Source organism: Desmodus rotundus, chromosome 4 (genome assembly GCF_022682495.2).
Source record: "Desmodus rotundus isolate HL8 chromosome 4, HLdesRot8A.1, whole genome shotgun sequence".
Classification (NCBI taxonomy): Eukaryota; Metazoa; Chordata; class Mammalia; order Chiroptera; family Phyllostomidae; genus Desmodus; species Desmodus rotundus.
The window spans coordinates 22,658,430-22,676,334 of NC_071390.1; the positions used below are offsets into that span (position 1 = coordinate 22,658,430).

The 17,905-nt window shown below is 41.1% G+C and overlaps 1 protein-coding gene across 4 annotated transcripts in view; it reads left to right on the top strand.

The window, feature by feature from the left end:
• DNMBP (dynamin binding protein) overlaps nucleotides 1-17,905 on the top strand; it is a 95,901-nt gene that overhangs the window by 12,732 nt on the left and 65,264 nt on the right. For 2 of the 4 annotated variants that reach the window (XM_053922352.1, XM_053922353.2), the window contains exons 2-3: nucleotides 10,851-11,004; nucleotides 14,086-14,208. In XM_053922352.1, coding sequence (XP_053778327.1) covers nucleotides 10,860-11,004; nucleotides 14,086-14,208 — 268 coding nt within the window. In that variant the 5' untranslated portion in view covers nucleotides 10,851-10,859. Of the gene's footprint in view, nucleotides 1-4,619; nucleotides 4,844-6,409; nucleotides 6,568-10,850; nucleotides 11,005-14,085; nucleotides 14,209-17,905 lie in introns of those variants that run through there. The other 2 variants (XM_053922351.1, XM_045191440.2) reach the window with 2 other exon arrangements.

Sequence of the window (17,905 nt, forward strand, 5' to 3'; positions counted from 1 at the left end):
CCTGCTGGGTGCGTGCAAGGGGCAGTCGATGATGTTTCTTTTGCATGTGGATGTTTTTCTCCCTTTCTCCCCCTCTCTCTAAAAAGTAAATTTAAAAATTATCTAATTTTTAAAAATTCTAAATGTGCATTTAACCTAATAACACAACTTCAAAATACATGAAGCAAAAACTGACAGAATTAAAGACAGAAACACACAAATCCCAATACAAGTTAGAGATTCAATACCATTTTCATTTTTTTTAAAGATTTTATTTATTTATTTTTTTTTTAAAGATTTTATTTGTTTTTAGACAGAGGGGAGGGGAGGAAGAAAGAGAGGGAGATATCAGTGTGTGGTTGCCTCTCTTGCAGCCTGCATCCCAGGCACGTGCCCTGAGCTGGGAATTGAACCTGAGACTCTCTGGTTCACAGGCCTGTGCTCAATCCACGGGGCCACACCAGCCAAGGCTATGTATTTATTTTTGGAACGAGGAGAAGGAAGGGAGAAAGACGGAGAAAAGTTGATGTGTGAGAGAAACATAGATTGGTTGCCTATTGCACACCCCCAACTGGGGACCTGGCCTGCAACCAGGCATGTGCCTTGGCTGTGAATTGAAACCGTGACCTTGCAGTTTGCAGGCTGGTGCTCAATCCACTGAGCCACACCAACCAGGGCTCAACACCCCTTTCTTAGTACTTACATAGATTTAAAAATCAGCAAGGATATATATAACCCGAATAATACCATCAATCACCTTAATCTGGTAATTATAAAAGACTATTCTCAACAACTGCGCAATATACATTCTTTTCAAATGCACACAAAGCACTCACTACGGGCACAAACAGTGCAGTACAAAATTAAAGTAATGCTAGGTATGTTTTCTGACCACAGCAGAATTAAATGAAATTAATGACAGAAAGAGCTCTGGATACTTGGAATATTTGGAGCGTAAATAATACATTTCTAAAAAACCCAGAATTAAAAAGAAGAAATCATGTGAGAAATTAGAAAATATTTTTAGCTGAATGAGATAGAAGGTGCTACATTGAAATCTGCGGGATACAGTTAAAGCAGTGTTTGGAAGGAGATTAATAAGTTCAGATACTTCTACCAGAAAAGAAGACGGGTTTAAAAATCTGTTACATAAATATTTACAGGAATGAGAAAAAGAAAAACAAATCAAACCTAATGTTGAAAGAAGAAATAACAAAAAAAAAAATAGAAGAAGAAAGTGAAATAGAAAACAGACAATAGACATTTCAGGAAGCTGCAAGGTGGTTCTTAGAAAAGATTAACAAAAGTGTAACCCCCTAGCAAGACTAAGACAACAGAAGAGAAAACACACATTTCTGATACTATTATAGGTTATACAGATTTGCAAGGGTTAATAAAGGATTATTGTGAATGATGTTATGCCAGCAAATTTAAGCTTGGATTGAATGCACACATTTCTTGGAAAAAAAATACAACTTATAGAAACTAAGACGAGAAGAAATGGAAAATTTGAATGGCCTCTGTCTGACATCCACCTAGATAGATTGTTTTCTTTACATCACACTGTCAGCCCTCCTCTTCTGTCAGAGATATCTTTTATATCGGGCGAACCTTTCTATTGTTGCATGTTAGGGGTGAACATCCTGATTCAGGACATTAAATCCTTCTCATGTCACTCTCTAAGGAATCCGCAGTTCATTGGGCTTGCTGTGTCTTAGCAGAGCTCTCTGGTTCATTTGAATGGAAACTGGAAGGTTCTGCATGTACATTTTCTTTCCGAGTTCTTTGCTAGTTTCTACACATGGCAAGTTTCGGTTTCTGTCCGTTGTTTGTATAAGCCGCGGTCCCTGTGTTCCATGGCACTTGGATGTGGGTCCCCCTTAAAATGATCTAAATCAGCCACCCTGAGGATGAGGTTATGTTAAACTCCAGTTGCAGTTTTTTCTTTCCTCCTCCCTGTTTTTCTTCCTCCAAATCTTTAGTTTTCTGAATTCCTTTCCTGATCCTTCTAAAATACCAAGACTACTTTAACACAGTAAGACAGGCCAAAGGGTAGAGAAACTCCTCCTGTCCTTTAAAACCTTCTTTAGCAGAAAGACTAGGTTGTACTTCAAAGAGATAAGGAAAAGAAACAAGATGTCTATCTCCCTGCTTTCTGTGACATTTATCTTCATAGCTTGGGACACTGGGTTAATGAATGTCCTTGGCCTTTCCTGGAAACTGTCCTAAACGCTGCCTGTTTTCACATGTTCGTTGTGCTTCTTGCTGTATGCGGCCTCACCCTAATGTTGCGTTTTAGAGTTTCACCTGAATCTGCACTTCTGCAACTGCTATTGTGTGTATCATCTGGGCACTTGTTACATGCACAGCGTAGGGGAGCTGTTAATTTTAATGTGTCACTAAGCTACTTAGCTTAGACACGTCCAGTATATTTACTTATGAGTCAGAGATTCTTAAATTTCCTCTCATAATTGAGATTCGTGCACAAGAAATGTGACTCTGAGAGGGGGGTTAAGGAACTGTTAGGCTGACCTATTTGCAAATGTTTCTTAATATAAGTTTCTTTAAATTTGGCAGGTCTTGGGAACTTAGTCTTGGGACTTTCCTCCAACGTGCAGTTTTGTCAAAAAAAGTCAAAAGTGATGTAGAGATTTATAAACAAAAAGTAGCTTAAAAACATCAGCTCAATGTGGGGATGGGAGGCGAGGGTGGAATCCTTAGGTAGGTTAAAACAACTATACAATAAAAGCCTGTCCTGAAACTTCCTTCATTTCAATACATATATATCTGAATGCTTTAGATAAGAGTTGTTTAGATTAAATCCTGAAAAGGACTGAAGGGCCTTTCCACGAGTGGCAGAAGCGCTGATGTATATCTTGTTCCCTCTGCTGAAGTTACTGCCCTCCAACCTGGGGTGTTTGGAAGAAGCAACATCTAATGTCAGTTCTAACACCGTTTATGACAGCAGATTCTTTCCTCTTCTTCCCTCGATTCTCTGATCCCCACCTAAGTCAGAACAGGCTTTTCATTTTTTCGGACAGTCCTACATTCCATAGCCTGTCACCTAAGTGTGTGTGTGAGTCAGTGCTGCTGGCATCAGGAGAGCATGAGTGGGCAGAAGACACAGCCTGAGGACCGCTGGGCCCAGGCCACGCCCCTCAGCCTCCGGGGTGGGTGGGGGGCATGGCCAAGATGGGTTCTACTTCTCCTTCCCCGTTGCTAGAGACTGCTGACCTTCTGTCCAAAATGAGTTCCAGTGACATAAACCAGAGGAGGGAATGCTATTTTCCTAGCTTTTCTCATTTCCTTCCTGAAACAGATTTAGGTATCGTTTTTTGACACCTCTTATCCTTTCACACAAAGGAAAGAGACTGTTCTTTTTAGTCCTATATTGTCAAGAATAAGAAAACTATGCTGTTGCTTTCGAGGTTAAGTATACTCATTGCTAGGCCTTGACATTTTAAAAATGGATTCCCATCCCCCAAAAGATAATATTTTCTGGAGATTCCAGTTTCAAGACACGTAAATTTCCAGATGCTCCAGAAAGCACAGTCCTCTGAAGGAACCTATACTGCGGAGTCCCCACAAAGAGCACCCTCCTCCCCTGCTCTCCTCTGGTACGCAGAGATGTTCTGTGCGCTCCCGCACCTGTTCTGCAGGAGCAAAGGAGAAAGGAGAGGCCGCAGTCTGTCGTCTTCCAGTTAAGGAAGCCCCTTCGGGTGTGTTCCTCTGGGAGTCCAGAATTTACACTTGTGCTACCAACTGGGTGACATTAGGAAGAATGCAGAAGGTGGTGTTACTGCTTTTTGAAAGAGTGTAGTAAATTTGCAGAACTCTCGCACATTGTGTCCTACTTTCCTAGTAGTAAAATGGATTGCTCAGCATTTCAAAATAAGAATTTAGAGTCTGGGTCCTATGCACCAAATTCATCAAAAGTGGGGCTAACTTTTTGGGGGTTGGGGTGGGGGTGGGGGAAACCCAGGCTTCAATATCTTTTTACATACTTTTTACTTATTTTATTTTTTTGAAAGATTTTATTTGTTTATTTTTATACAGAGGGTAATAGAGGGAGAGAAGCATCAGTATGTGGTTGCCTCTCATGCGCCCCTCAATGGGGATCTGGCTGGCAACCCAGGCATGTGCTCCGACTGGGAATCAAGCCAGCGACCCTTTGGTTCGCAGGCTAGCACTCAATCCACTGAGCCACACCAGCCAGGACTCTACATATTTTTTAAAGCCTTTACAATTTACATCTGTAGCTCTTATCCCTCACCTGGATTTAGATTGGTAGATTTAGGAAACTAATTCTTTAGTTCCCTATATTCTCCTCATTTTTTAAATGTATAGTTCTCATAAATCCTAAGAATCCTTTTGGACCCAGCAGAATGTAGAAGGTATACCAAAATTGGTTAATTTGAGGTGGTCCTACTTAACATGGATTGGGCAGGTTTAGGGAAAATAACGAAGAATTGCACTGGCTAGCAGGAGAGCCACCGCAGGCACGAGGGGCACGGGACAGTACCTGACTCAAGAGGAGGAGCTATTTTGTGGGGGCCTCCGTGAATGTTGCCAATTCGCAGCCCAACAGGGAGGGAGCCGGGGGACTAAATACCCCCAATCACACCACCTTCTACCTTTAGATCTCCTGCTGATGTTACCCTCTGGTTGAACCCAACTGGAAGCCAGAGGCAAGGGAGCCCCTGGATGCAGTTCGTAGGGTCAGCCCCAGGGAGCGCAGAGCAGGCAGTGTGGAAGGTGGAGGACAGACCCCGGAAGAGAAGTGGAAGACACAGCACATCCTCATCGTTTAGTGTCCTCCGTCTGTGCCAGGTTCACATCTTTTCTCAAAAGGCTGCATTGGAAGGTACTTATCATGGTGTTTGATGTCAGTATCTATTAGGGTAAACGTTTATAGTTTGTGATTTCAGGAGGGTTTTCATGGGTAAAGTCTGTCCAGACTTGTAGATATGCTGTTTATTAAAAATTCCTGGTTTCCCAGGCCTTCTTTCGTACTCTCACACCTTTTATGACATACATTTTTAAAAAATCTTTTTACTGTGGTACATACGTACTCGTCCATAACATAGAATTTACCACTTTAAGGCTACATTTCTGTGGCGTTAAGGACACTCACAGTGTTGTGCAGCCATTGCCACCATCCACCTTCAGAACTTGCTTTATCTTCTCAAACTGAAACTGTACCCATTTCCCCCTCCGGCCCCGCCCCGCAGCCACCCTTGATACCTCCTGTCAGTGATATTATACAGTATTTGTCTTTTTTCTGGTAGGACTGCACTAAGGACTATTTATGGATAAATGGGGTGGGATACAGTTAAAACAAGTTGAATTTGGCCTAAAAAAAAGCGTACTGTGCCGGACAAGTTTAGACACATTGTATTAAAAAGGGTTATGGGCTAGATTGTCTCAGTCTTTGATATACTAGTATATTTTGTGCCCCTCCAAGACAATATGGTTTACAGCCTTCCTCAAGGCAGTCTCCCTCTTTAAGGTAAGCCTAAGAGTCTCCTTCTAAGATCAGTGGTCAGTGGTCAGGTTGTCTGCAGGGTTTTTTCCTATGCGGAATAGATACGATACTTTGGGATAGGAGTCCAGTTGCTTAGGACAATAGAGGGGAGAGTCTAAATGCTCTCCTCAGCCACCAACAGGATTAGAGAATAAATATTTAAAGAACACTGAGTTAAATGATCATCAGATGATTAGCCTACTCAGTAGAGCCAAATTTTTAGCCTGCAGGGGAGTTTGACTCCATTTGGCTTGATGAATGTTTGTTGAATATGTGAAAACAGGAAGACCTTGTAAATTCTTAAGCAACTGAGTAAAAATCGGCAGATTAAAAGATTAACCAGGTTCACTGACAGATGAGTGGGGAGAAAAGAATTATATCTTTGGCCAAGAAGAAGGGAAAATGGTACTTCAAAAAAAAAAAAAACCACCCCTATAAACAAATAATAAACTCTAGTTAAGATAAATATGGAAATGTCTGTGGTTTACTTTTCATTGCATCAAAAATAAAATTAAAAATGTTTGCAATGCATCAGAAGTAACACAGATTGATAAATGGATGAAGAGATGATACGTGGTAAAGTGACTGCAGTAAGATATTAATGGTAGAGTCCAGGAGGTGGGTGTAACATTATTTTAGTGTCACTGAAACTTTTCATAATAAAATGTTGGAGAACCAAAGAGAGGAAAATGAAAGTTGAGAAGCTTTTGAAGGAGGAATCAGTGAGATTTAAGGGAAGCAATGTTTACAGTAAAAAGAACATGGGCATTGGAGTCGAACAGACCAGAGCTCTGGTTCTGGCTTAGCTAGAGTGCAGTGCATTGCTCAGTGGTGGCCCTAGGATTGGAGCCCTTGCACCCTGGCCCTACTGCCCTGCCCCTCCCTCCCTTGCAGTGCCGTGATGATACAAGCACCCAGCTCAGTGTCGGAACCCGATAGGTTCTCATATGGTAGCAGTTGCCGTTAGTGTACCGCCTGTGGGTTGCAGAGGAGGAAGTGAAGAAGTCTCAGATTTTAGTGGCTGATCTAGAAGATTTATATGATACTGCTCTGCAAGTGGAAAGGTAAAACCATTTGTGGAGAAGAGATGGTTTAGTTTTAGATAAGTGGAAGTCAAGATTTTGATATGAACGGTTTCATGTGTTTTCCTAAAGTTGAATAAATCATTGGCTCACCACATATTTGAGTGTTGTATGTGCCAAGCACTGCCTCAGACCAGTGAACAAAACAGACAACAGTCTCTTTCCCGTTAGAGTTTTACATTCGACAAGGGCTTGGAGAATTAAGGATGTTTATGTCTCCAAGGCAGAGTGACTCTGCAAACGTGGACATGCAGGCATCCACCAGCACGAGAAGGGGGTGTTTTCACGGCAGGCTTCTGATGTCCCTGACCCATGCCATGCGAGCGGTTATTTCCTCTGCTGTCTCTCAAGCACATCTGTGTTCTGATTTCCTCTGCAGTTCCTCTGACCTCCATCTGGAGTTGGTGGAATAGCTTATATAAGCTATTTCTGGTTGTTTCAAATTATATGTTCAGGCTTCTAAAATGGGCCAGATAGGAACAGTTATAGTTGCTTTTCATCGTGTATTTTATGTATAGAGAAGACTGAGATGAAATCCCTGACATTTCACATGAAACAGAGGACGTTAAGATCTCCTCCCTGGTCGGACGCCTGAACCCTGTAACTGAGCCAGGCTCTGACTTCAGCGCCCTTCCAGGGTGTGTATGTGTCGGCAATTACGCACTCATTCCAATAGGGTAGGAGGTCAGTCAGTAAACGAATTTGTGGAGCCAGACCCTCCTCTGCTCTGAGTCATTTTCTGGTAGAGCAAAGAAGATCTCAGGGAGAAGCCTTAACTCTTTCAGACGCAGAGGTTACTCCTCAGTGTGATAGGTAGCTCTCTAAGTCATCCTAAAGGGCTTATCCTAATTCTTCACTTGGTATTGAATATTTTAGATAATGAGGTCTATATTTAGTTGGATAGTGAGATGGAATTTGAGAAAATGTAGTAGAAGGAAAATAATACCCACCTTGTCCCAATCTTGAGGAGTTGTTTTAATAACGTATAGATGGCTAAGAGGTTTGCAAAATACCATGTTTGTTTTAGAAAAAAAATATTTATGACACCACCCTTATGTGGAAATCTGACATCTGGCAACTTCAGATCTTTGGAAGACGGCCAGAAACTAAGACCAGGGCCTCCGAGCACATAAAAAATAACTGTTGACAAACTCTAGCACTAACACATGTGTTTTTCCACCCCAGAAGAGTTTGTTAACCTCTCGCTTGGAGCTCGTTTCCTTTTTAATTATCTGGGAATGTTGAATAATTTTGGCAGTGTCTGTGTGGTCCCCCCGCCCCTAGTAGATTATAAACAACAATCAAGGAAGAGGTTGGAAAAGTTGACGGAGGAGATAAACCCATAGCAGAGGGAAGGCTGACTGACATCAAAAGAGAAAGACTTAGACGCTAAACAGCTCTGATATTATATGTTACAACACAGCGCAGTAATGTGTGGTTTTCATAATGAACTTGCATCCATCAGCCAAAGAATAGGTCATGAGGGGTGTCTTCTTTTGAAGAAGGGAGAGAAATACATAGTGTGTCTATTTTTAAACATGGCCCAAAGTTAACCAAGTTTTGATATGTTGAAATGGTAAATTCTGTTGTGTTTACACTTGAAATAGCACATTCTTTAGTGATGCCGTATCAGTGACACAAATCTGAGCTTGTAGCTGAACACAGAAATGACGCTTAGTAACAATTGCTATCGTTTATGGAGCACCTGCTGTACCAGCCCTGCCCTAGGCTTTGGAGACAGACAGATCTGGGTTCCCAGTTTCATCTTGGACTTACCATGTGACCTTGGACAGATTACATCACTTCTTTGAACCTGCGTCCTCACGTGTAAAATGGGAACCAATAATATATGATAGGGTTGTTGTGAAGACTCAGTGAAGGAAGTACATAGTACAATGCCTGGCATGTAGTAAGTGCTCATTAAATATTAGGCACGATTATAACTATTTTACATTATCATCATCCTCTTAATGATTGTTACGACAGTATGATTACCTCTGTTTTTCTGAACAGGGAAACTAAAGCCCAGAGGGTTTATTTAAGGAATATGTCCAAATAGCTAATTAGCTGTGGGGCTGGGATTTGAACGTTGGTCGCTCTGACTCCAGAAGCCTCATACTTTGCATTCACATTATGCTGCCTCCTCAGTGTATGGTTGTAGTTAGATTTTGTTTAATATTTAGAGAAAACGTGTGGTAGGGGAGGGCAGAGGATGTGGGAGATGTTACTACCCACTTCTCTTTTCCACTGTAGACTCAGGTCATCTCGTTACAGAAAAACGTTTTAGGAACACAAAGATGTTAAGTTTTTACTCAGCAGTGCATATTAAATATGTAATGTTTAATTGTTTGCAAAATATATATTATGCAAGATTCATTAAAATCTTACTGGTACTCTGCATTAGTATACTGGACTATTTATCATATGCCTGACTTGTTCGTCCATATCATTGTTGTTTTCGATTGTAAACTTAATAGAGCTATGACCATCTCTGATTTTTTTTGTAATTAGACACTTACTGCTTTTTAATGTAATTATAGTTATATATGAGATGCAAGTTAGAGTCCTCGTCTCTACCAAAACCAAATAAATACTTGATAAATAAAGAAAATAAGTAAAGAAAAATATACTTGGGTCCTGGACCCTTGGCTACTCCTTATAAAAGACCTAGGGAGTCTTTATTAGGGAGAAATGTAGCTGATCATGGCTGATTGTTTACAGGTGGGCATATGCCCGCTGTTTATTTCTGCCATTTCTATTGCTTAAACATGTACTCAAGGGCCCTGGCTGGTGTGGCTCAGTGGATTGAGTCCTGGCCTGCAAACCAAAGGGTCACCTGTTCAATACCCAGTCTAGGGCACATATCTGGGTTGCAGGCCAGGTCCCCAGTTGGGGGCATGCAAGAGACACACTGATGTTTCTCTCCTTCTCTTTCTCCCTCCCTTCCCCTGAAAATAAATAAATAAAATCTTTAAAGAAAATACATTCTTAAGCTGGCATAGTGTACAAAATCTTGCTTGGAGGCACCATCTACATACCCCATTTTTGTTCTTTTTGTGAATTTTTACTTTTTCAGTATATTTGAAATCTCAGCCATTGGGATGTGGTCCTGCTGCTGTTCTGTACGTCTCGTTAAACTTTTCTTGCAGACACAATCTCAGTGGGGAGGAGCCAGAATGCCCTCAGTCTGAATCTTGGCCCTATGCTATGAACTAACTCTGTGAGCTTGGACAAATTAAGTTTTCTACCTTACTGAGCCTCCATATGCTAATTTTTAAGATGGTTATGGGGAATAAATGAAGTGCCATATTTAAAATCCCTACTTTTCACATACTGTATTTTTAAAATACCCTGTTGTCTGGTACTTGAAAAATGTTAATTTCATTCTTGCCCACTTTGGGCATATTGAAAAGTCAGTGTTTCCCAACTTATATCTTTTCTATTACTCACAGGTATATCACTTTTCTTTTTCAGTTCCAGAATGACTTTGAGAATCAAATGAAAAATGTATGAGGAAATTATTATTATTATCATTATTATTATTATTATTATTTTCTGATCAAGCCCCTGCCACCTCCCTGCCTTCCCCTCCTCCCACTCTCCCCTTCCCTTGGCTCCAGCCACACTGAAATTATTTTAAAAGAATTAAATGAGCCCTGGCTGATGTGGCTCAGTGGATTGAATGCTGGCCTGCAAACCAAAGGGTTGCTGGTTCCATTCCCAGTCAGGGCACATAACCTGGGCTGCAGGCCAGGTCCCCAGTAGGAGGTGAACGAGAGGCAACCACACATTGATGTTTCTCTCCCTCTCTTTCTCCCTCCCTTCTCCTCTCTCTAAAAAATAAATAAAATCTTTTAAAAAAAAAGTAAATGAGACTACTTGGATATTTTTTGTCCTCACCTGAGGACCTTGTTTTTCATTGCTTTTAGAGAGAGAGGAACGGAGCGAGAGAAGAACATCAATGTATGAGAGAAACATTGATTGGCTGCCTCTTGTATACTCCCCAGCTGGGGATCCAACTCGCAACCTGGGTGTGTGCCCTGACCAGGGATCGAATCAGCAACCTTTTGGTTTATGGGACGACGCTCCAACCCACTAAGCCACACCAGCAAGGGCCTACTTTGATATTTTTAAGCATAAAGTTTTTATTTGCTAGCTTTGACTTTGTTATACGTATCTTTACATCTTAAGCTTTGTAATTTTCAGAATATAGATCTATATTACAGTGTCTTATACTTTCCATTTCTTTTGACCTTTCTCTCCAGGTGTAAGCCATGGAGGCCGGCTCAGTGGTTCGAGCCATCTTTGACTTCTGCCCTAGTGTATCAGAGGAACTGCCACTCTTTGTGGGAGACATTATTGAGGTGCTGGCAGTGGTGGATGAATTTTGGCTTCTAGGAAAAAAGGAAGATGTTACAGGTAAGAAGCTCATAATTCTTCTTGTACAAAATGGACCACAAGCCCTCCCTTCTTTCCATATTAAAATAAAGCTTAAATGGGAAACCCAAGTCAATATTACTGTGACTTCTGCCAGCAAGGAGAGAATGTCTGTTACCAGTCCATCTCTCCTGATTGGTTCCTTCAAAAAGTTGAAATGGTTAGATACCAGCTGCCCCAGCCTAGTTTTCTATTCATTTCTTTCCCATCCCTTCCCAGGTTTTTATCCTTTGTATTCAGCATTGTTATTTCTTTTCTGAAAATATGCAGTACATTTTCAGAACCCCCTGTCATTTGCTGTTGCTTTTTTTAAAAAAAAGATTTACTTATTCATTTTTAGAGAGAGGGGAAGAGGAGAAAAAGAGGGAGAGAAACATCAATGTGTGGTCACCTCTTGCGTGCCCCCTACTGGGGACCTGGCCTACAACCCAGGCATGTGTCCTGACTAGGAATTGAACTGGTGGCCCTTTGGTTTGCAGCCCGTGCTCAGTCCACTGAGCTACACCAGCCAGGGCTGCTGTTGCTTTTCACTGCTAGTTTTTATCTGTGATTTATGGAACATAAGGTGTTCTCCACCGTGTTTTCTCTGGCTGTCTTCTTTTAACATTTTCTACCCTTTCTTTCATTCTTTTAAAGGAGCCGTGATGCATCCTGTTTACGTCTTCCTAGACCCAAGGTTGACCTACATTTATTAAAACTGTCTTTTCCCTTAAGCACCCACCTCCTGTTTTCTGTGCACCTGGTTTCCTTTCTTCTGTTCTTTAAAATACACGTTAGCATGAATTTCTTTCATTAATTAGCTTAAGGGAGGGTGGAAGTCTTTCCCCCCAACTATGCCCCGATGTGAAATCCAATCCTTAACTTGCATATATTTATGTAAGTCTGGGTTGGAGTATGTATGTTATACAGTCCTTAGAACAGACTTTGTTGACACTTAACCCGCATTTGGTAGATAATTGGTTATTTCCCAGTACAAATGATACCTAAGCTGAGACAGAAATGTGTAGGAGTTAGCAAGACAAAGAGGACAGGCAGAGAGAATTGCTCGCTCAAAGTCCCAGGAGCAAGAGAGAACACAGAGGGACTGAGAAACGTTTAGTATTGCATGGAGTGTGAGTGATCGAGGAGGGGGATGGTTCTCGGGAGATGGGCAGAAGCCAGATCGTGGAGGACAGAGTATGCCATATAAGGAGTTATGGGAAAGGGAAACCATTAAAGTGCTCTAAGATTTTTATCAGATTTTTAGGGGCCTCCCTGCCCCGGTGAGGAGACCCAGGGAGACCCCGAGGCAGGCGGCGCTGTAGGGGCCTCCACCTTGCTGTCTACCACAAATTCAGAACTCCTCACCTGTAAAGTACACATTCTGAAAGACTGGAAGCTGACAGAATGATAGCAGTATCTGTGAATGATGTCAGTACTGCATTCATATGGAGCTTGCAAAAAGTATTTTTTTAGCTTGTTGGAAGTACCTTGGAGGTAGAAGAGGGTAGAGCAGGGGTGAATGGTGATGGAAGGAGACTTGACTTGTAGTGGTGAACACACAAGACAATATGCAAATACAAGAACAATATACAGATGATGTATTATACAGTTGTACACCTGAACCTATATATGATTGTATTAACCAATGTCACCCCAGTAAATTTAATAAAAGATAAAATTATCTGAAACCCCTCCAAAAAGAAGTTACTCATTTATTTTGTTCTTTGGCAAAGCTGGGTCCGTTCTGCCTGTTGCAGGAAGTAGACTTTCACAGCGAAAGCCTTAACTTCCATCAAGAAATATAACTGCCCTTGCAGAAATTTTCAGGTCCCTATTGTTATGCCTTTATTGCTCTTAAAATCCAGTATTTCTTTTAATTACTTATGGAAAGAGTCTATATTTCCTGATTTGTTGGAAAACCGTACTGTGAGCTTTGGTCATTGTGGTGAGTTGTACAATAGCCGTGCGACATGAGTTTGCAGTGGGGTAAATATCTGAGGTCTCAGATGACTTCTGTGCCTTTGTAATAAAGGGTAAAGTCAATTTGGTCAGAGTAAAAGCTGTATTGTGAATTGTGATAGCCTGTGAGAGTTGTATGTGCTTTTATTCAATGGAGTGCTTTGCCATTTTAATTTATAAATGGTGTTTGGGATCCTTGGAATATTTAAATAAATAGTTATTAATGATTAAAAAATATTTTTATCAGGTTTTTAGAAAGCTCACAGCTGCAGACTGAGGGATGGTAGGGAGGAGCAAAACCAAAGGCCGGGAGGCGGGGTGGGAGGTTGTTGCGGTAATCTAGGTGAGAGATGCTGAGGCCTTGCACCAAGGTGGTGAGTCTGGGGTAAGTGGAGGACAGGTAGCAGAGGTATTTAGAAGGTGGAATCAAACCTCCTGATGTTTTCCAACGGGCAGGCTCCATCTCTTTACCACTACCTGTTAAAACCCTATCTATCTTTAGTCTCAAATGCTTTTTTTTTTGACATTCTTTAAAAAAATTTTTTTAAAAGATTTTATTTATTTTTTTAGAGAGAGGAAGGGAGGGAGAAGGAGAGGGAGAGAACCATCGATGTGTGAGAGAAACATTGATCAGCTGCCTTGCACTCCCCTAACTGAGGTCCTGACCGGCAGCCAGGCATGTGCCCTGGCCTGGAATCGAACCAGTCACCTTTCGGTTTATGGGCCGGCGCTCAACCCACTGAGTCACATCAGCCGGGGTTCAAATGCTATCTTTTACATAAAATTTTTCATGTTCTTCCTGGCCCAGTCTCTCCCTTCTCTGAAATCCCATAGCAATTGATATACCTATGTTGAGACACCGGGTGTCAGAGTTGGATTTTTGTTTATGTCTGACCCAGATTTTCAGATCTTGGAGCACTGAGACTTACTCACTTTCCCCTCTGCAGTGTGCCTTGCATAGAGTGACGCTCAGTAGATGCTTATTGGACTGAATTGCATTCTCTGCGGTCTCACTGAGTTTTTAACTGGGCCTTATACATGGGCCCAGAAAAGGTTTTTTTGTTCTGGTACACAGACACAAAAAGAAATTTCAGTGTTGGAAATGTTTGCTTTTATTTTCAGGACAGTTCCCCAGTAGTTTTGTGGAAATCGTGACCATTCCCAGCCTAAAAGAGGGGGAGAGGCTGTTTGTCTGCATCTGTGAATTTACGTCTCAAGAATTGAACAGTCTTTCTCTCCATCGAGGTAAGTTGATCCTCAGGACTAGACTTGAAATAAGATTGATGGAGTTGGTCCGTTTGGACAACTAGATTTTGGGGGGATTTTTTTTTTAAGTGTCTAACCTCTGGAAGGTCTTCAGCGATACCAAGATAGTGCCAACAAGCACAATTCCTTATATTTCAGTAGCATTTCACAATTTCACAATTTTCACAGTATTTTCTCACAGATACATTCTCATTTGGTCCACAACACAGACCTGGGAGGAAGCAGAGTAGGCATTATTAGCTGCATTTAATAAATGATGAAAATAAGATTCAAACAATGTTACCTGCAAACGAGTTTCGGCCTCAGAATGTGAAATCCTATCACCTGATTTCAAATCCAGTATTTTTTCCACTGCTGCATGCTGTGGTCACACTTCAGACTAATTTATCTTTTTTTTTTTTTCATAAAAACTGGTATGGCTTTGCTAACCACATTACTATTTACTAATGCATAATAGTAGGGTGGGAACTGTGGTATGGAAATAGAGGTAAAATAGCCCCATCTTACTAGTCTACAGTAGGTAATGTTAGTTATTAAAGTTCTCATCAGAACCAGATTAATGGGAAATAGTTTAAAATGAAAAGTCATAACCAGGTCTCAATGATATTCCAAGTATTTCTCACTTCCTGTGCTCCGACAGACATGTGAGCGTCCAAAGATGGACTGTGAGCAGTTTCAACACGTACACCTGATGAAGCGCATGCGTGTCTGCATACGCACAGACACCAGGAGTGTCCGCAGTGAAGCTTAACGATCAGTGCAATTTTGTGATGACTCAGAACAGTCACCAAAATGGTAGAATTTATTGGATGTTATTCATATTGTTACTTGCTCTTTTGAGTGATGCACTAAAGGGGTAGGCTTAATTTCTTAAACCCTGTGCACGCATGAGAGAGATCTGAGAGCGGGGGAGAGAAATAGGAGGGGAGAAACCTCACAAACCTCCCTAACCCTTGGTCAGTGAGAAGAAAGGAATATTGGATTCTGATCTTAATTTCAAAATCTATTTTGAGAGTTTCTTGCACTTCATTTTACACTGAGACTCTGCCTGTGTTCTGTGTACTTCCTTGCTATTCAGTGTTGGGAAGGCAGGCGGAAATAGATCAAGATGTTATAGCAGGGAACCTTCTTTGTGCCTACTCACCTCCCATTGGAGGGCTATGGCCACATCAGGCCGGTCACAGGGTGTGAAAGAAAGGGCTTGCCCCAGAGCCGTGCAGAGGATGTGATGGCATTGATTTGTCCTTTCCCACCCTGGCTCCTGGAGCAAATCGTGGGTCTAAGAACAGGCTATGTGGACTTCAGGTGGTGAACACACAATACAATACATAGATGAGGTATCTCAGAATTGTACACCGGGAGCCTATATAATTTTATTAACCAATGTCACCCTAATAAATTCAATTAAATAAATAATATAAGAATTTAAAAATATAGAGTATGTGGGACTATGCAGATGTCTACAATATTTGAGGAATTTGAGGATATGGCTTGTGGAAGTAGCTTTTTGCTTCATAATATCTTATGCAGTCATGCCTTAGGTATTAAAAAGAGAAATTTTCTGCTGAATGCCTTCTATAGGAAGACTACCTTAGGGGATTCCCAGATTCTCAGGAAGACCCTGGTATGAGTCACCTGTGCTAAGGTCATGTTGGGTCCTGGAATCTGTAGATCTTATCTTGACTAGTTTTTAACTAATTAAGCCTTGTCAGTTTAAAGATATAGTGGAGCCCAAGGGAAGAAGATAGGCTGCGGGTGGAGGGGTACATAGGAAAAGAGTTGAAAGAGGTGTACTAGTTATCAGTGGTTTTATCTTGTCCTCTCTGATATTCTGTGGCCACTAAATGCACTGACTATTCAGCCCGTTTTCCTTCTGAGCTTTTCAGGTCTCTCTTGGCTCTACTTGTCTTCCAACTGGAATGCAGAAGCCTTGGAGGATGGGGCAGTTAGGCGTGCCTGTGCAATTTAATCTTTCTCTGGGAAGTTTAGCATGAGGCACTGGAATGCTTTTAATTCTTCTTGTTTTCTGTACATGATGGTCCACATTAACAGGTATTAATTTTAGCCCTGGCTGGTGTGGCTCAGTGGATTGAGTGCCAGCCTGTGAACCAAAGGGTCACTAGTTCAATTCCCAGTCAGGGTGCAATGCCTAGGTTGTGGGCCAGGTCTCCAGTAGGGGGCACTCAAGAGGAACCAGCCATTGATGTTTCTCTCCCTCTTTCTCCCTCCCACCCTCTCTGTCTAAAAATAAATAAATAAAATCTTTAAAAAAGCAGGTATTAATTTTACTAGTTGGAAATGAAATTACTAGAAGTGAAAGTATTGTTTTATACCACATATGGCTTATAAGACTCCAGTCTCGGCTTCCTGACTTTCAAGTTTAATGCTTGGAATGGCCCTTCTACTTCTTAGACTGAAAATTTCTAGTTAGATCAGAATCTCAGCTCATGAGTAGTGTACATTCCTTTATCCCTGTGCTCTAGTATTATTAATCCCATTGTTTCTTTATGTTTCCTTAGTACCATCAGTGTAGCCGTGAAGCTCTTCCTGTTCTGTGAAAGTGAAACTTTGGTTATTTAATACATGTCAGGAAGAGATTTGGAATCGTTAAGAGCATGTGGGATAATGTTTGAGATCTGTTTTGTTTTATCATACTGCCTTGAGTTAATTGTTATTTACTTATATTTCAGAAATATCATTGGGATTCATAAGGAGAAAATACATATTTTTACATACATATTTTTAATTCTAAAATTATATAAAAGTTATATCTACATAGAATTATAAACATGTATTTAAAGCAGACATTATAGCTCAGGGGATGAGAATTCTGATATCCCTAAATTTAAATCCAACTCCACACCCAAATAGCTGTGACTTTGGGCTACATACTGAAGGTCCCTGGACCTCAGTTTCCTTATCTATAAAGTGAGGATAATGATACCCTACCCTGGGGTAGTTGTGAGGATTAAATAAGTTTATACATGTAAAGCATCTGGCACCAGGGAAGCACTTAATAAAGATGAGCTATTTCTATTATTCGTAACCTGGGATTCCTGCAGTTCGTAGATGTGCTTCAGGGGACCTCGTGTTCGAGTGACGAGGGGAAGTTCTGTGTGCAGTACGTTCTCCCAGGGAGGGTCCAACTGGAATCAGAACTCCAGTGGTTCTTCCAGCAGGTGTCACCCTTTCTCCCTTTCCCAAAGGGATGTGACTGATTTGGACTGTTCCCTGTGTTTTAAGTTACATTTAACTGAGAGACAGCAACAAGCTATGTCTTAGAAGGATCAATGCAGCCAGGGCCACTGATGGTTCTGAAAAATAGAGAGGGGGAAAAAAAGACACTCCCCTCCAATAAAACAAGAGTATTTACAAGGAAAAGAGAGAGAAAAAAGAGAAAACTAAAGGGAGTGATGAAATATTACTTATCATTGCACTGCATGACACAGAATGCTTATCCCTCACCTATAACCTCATGGTTCTAGGCCACCTCCTCACCCCCTAAAAGGGACCAGTAAAAAAATAACTGATCAATTTATTTATAAACATATCAATTTACTTGTAAATAAATTGATAGATATTTATCGGTCAAATCTGTGATGTGAGCTGTCAGGATTAAGATTCCACTGTGGCTCATTTATAAACCTGAGTAAAACATGGTTAACCCCATAAAGCA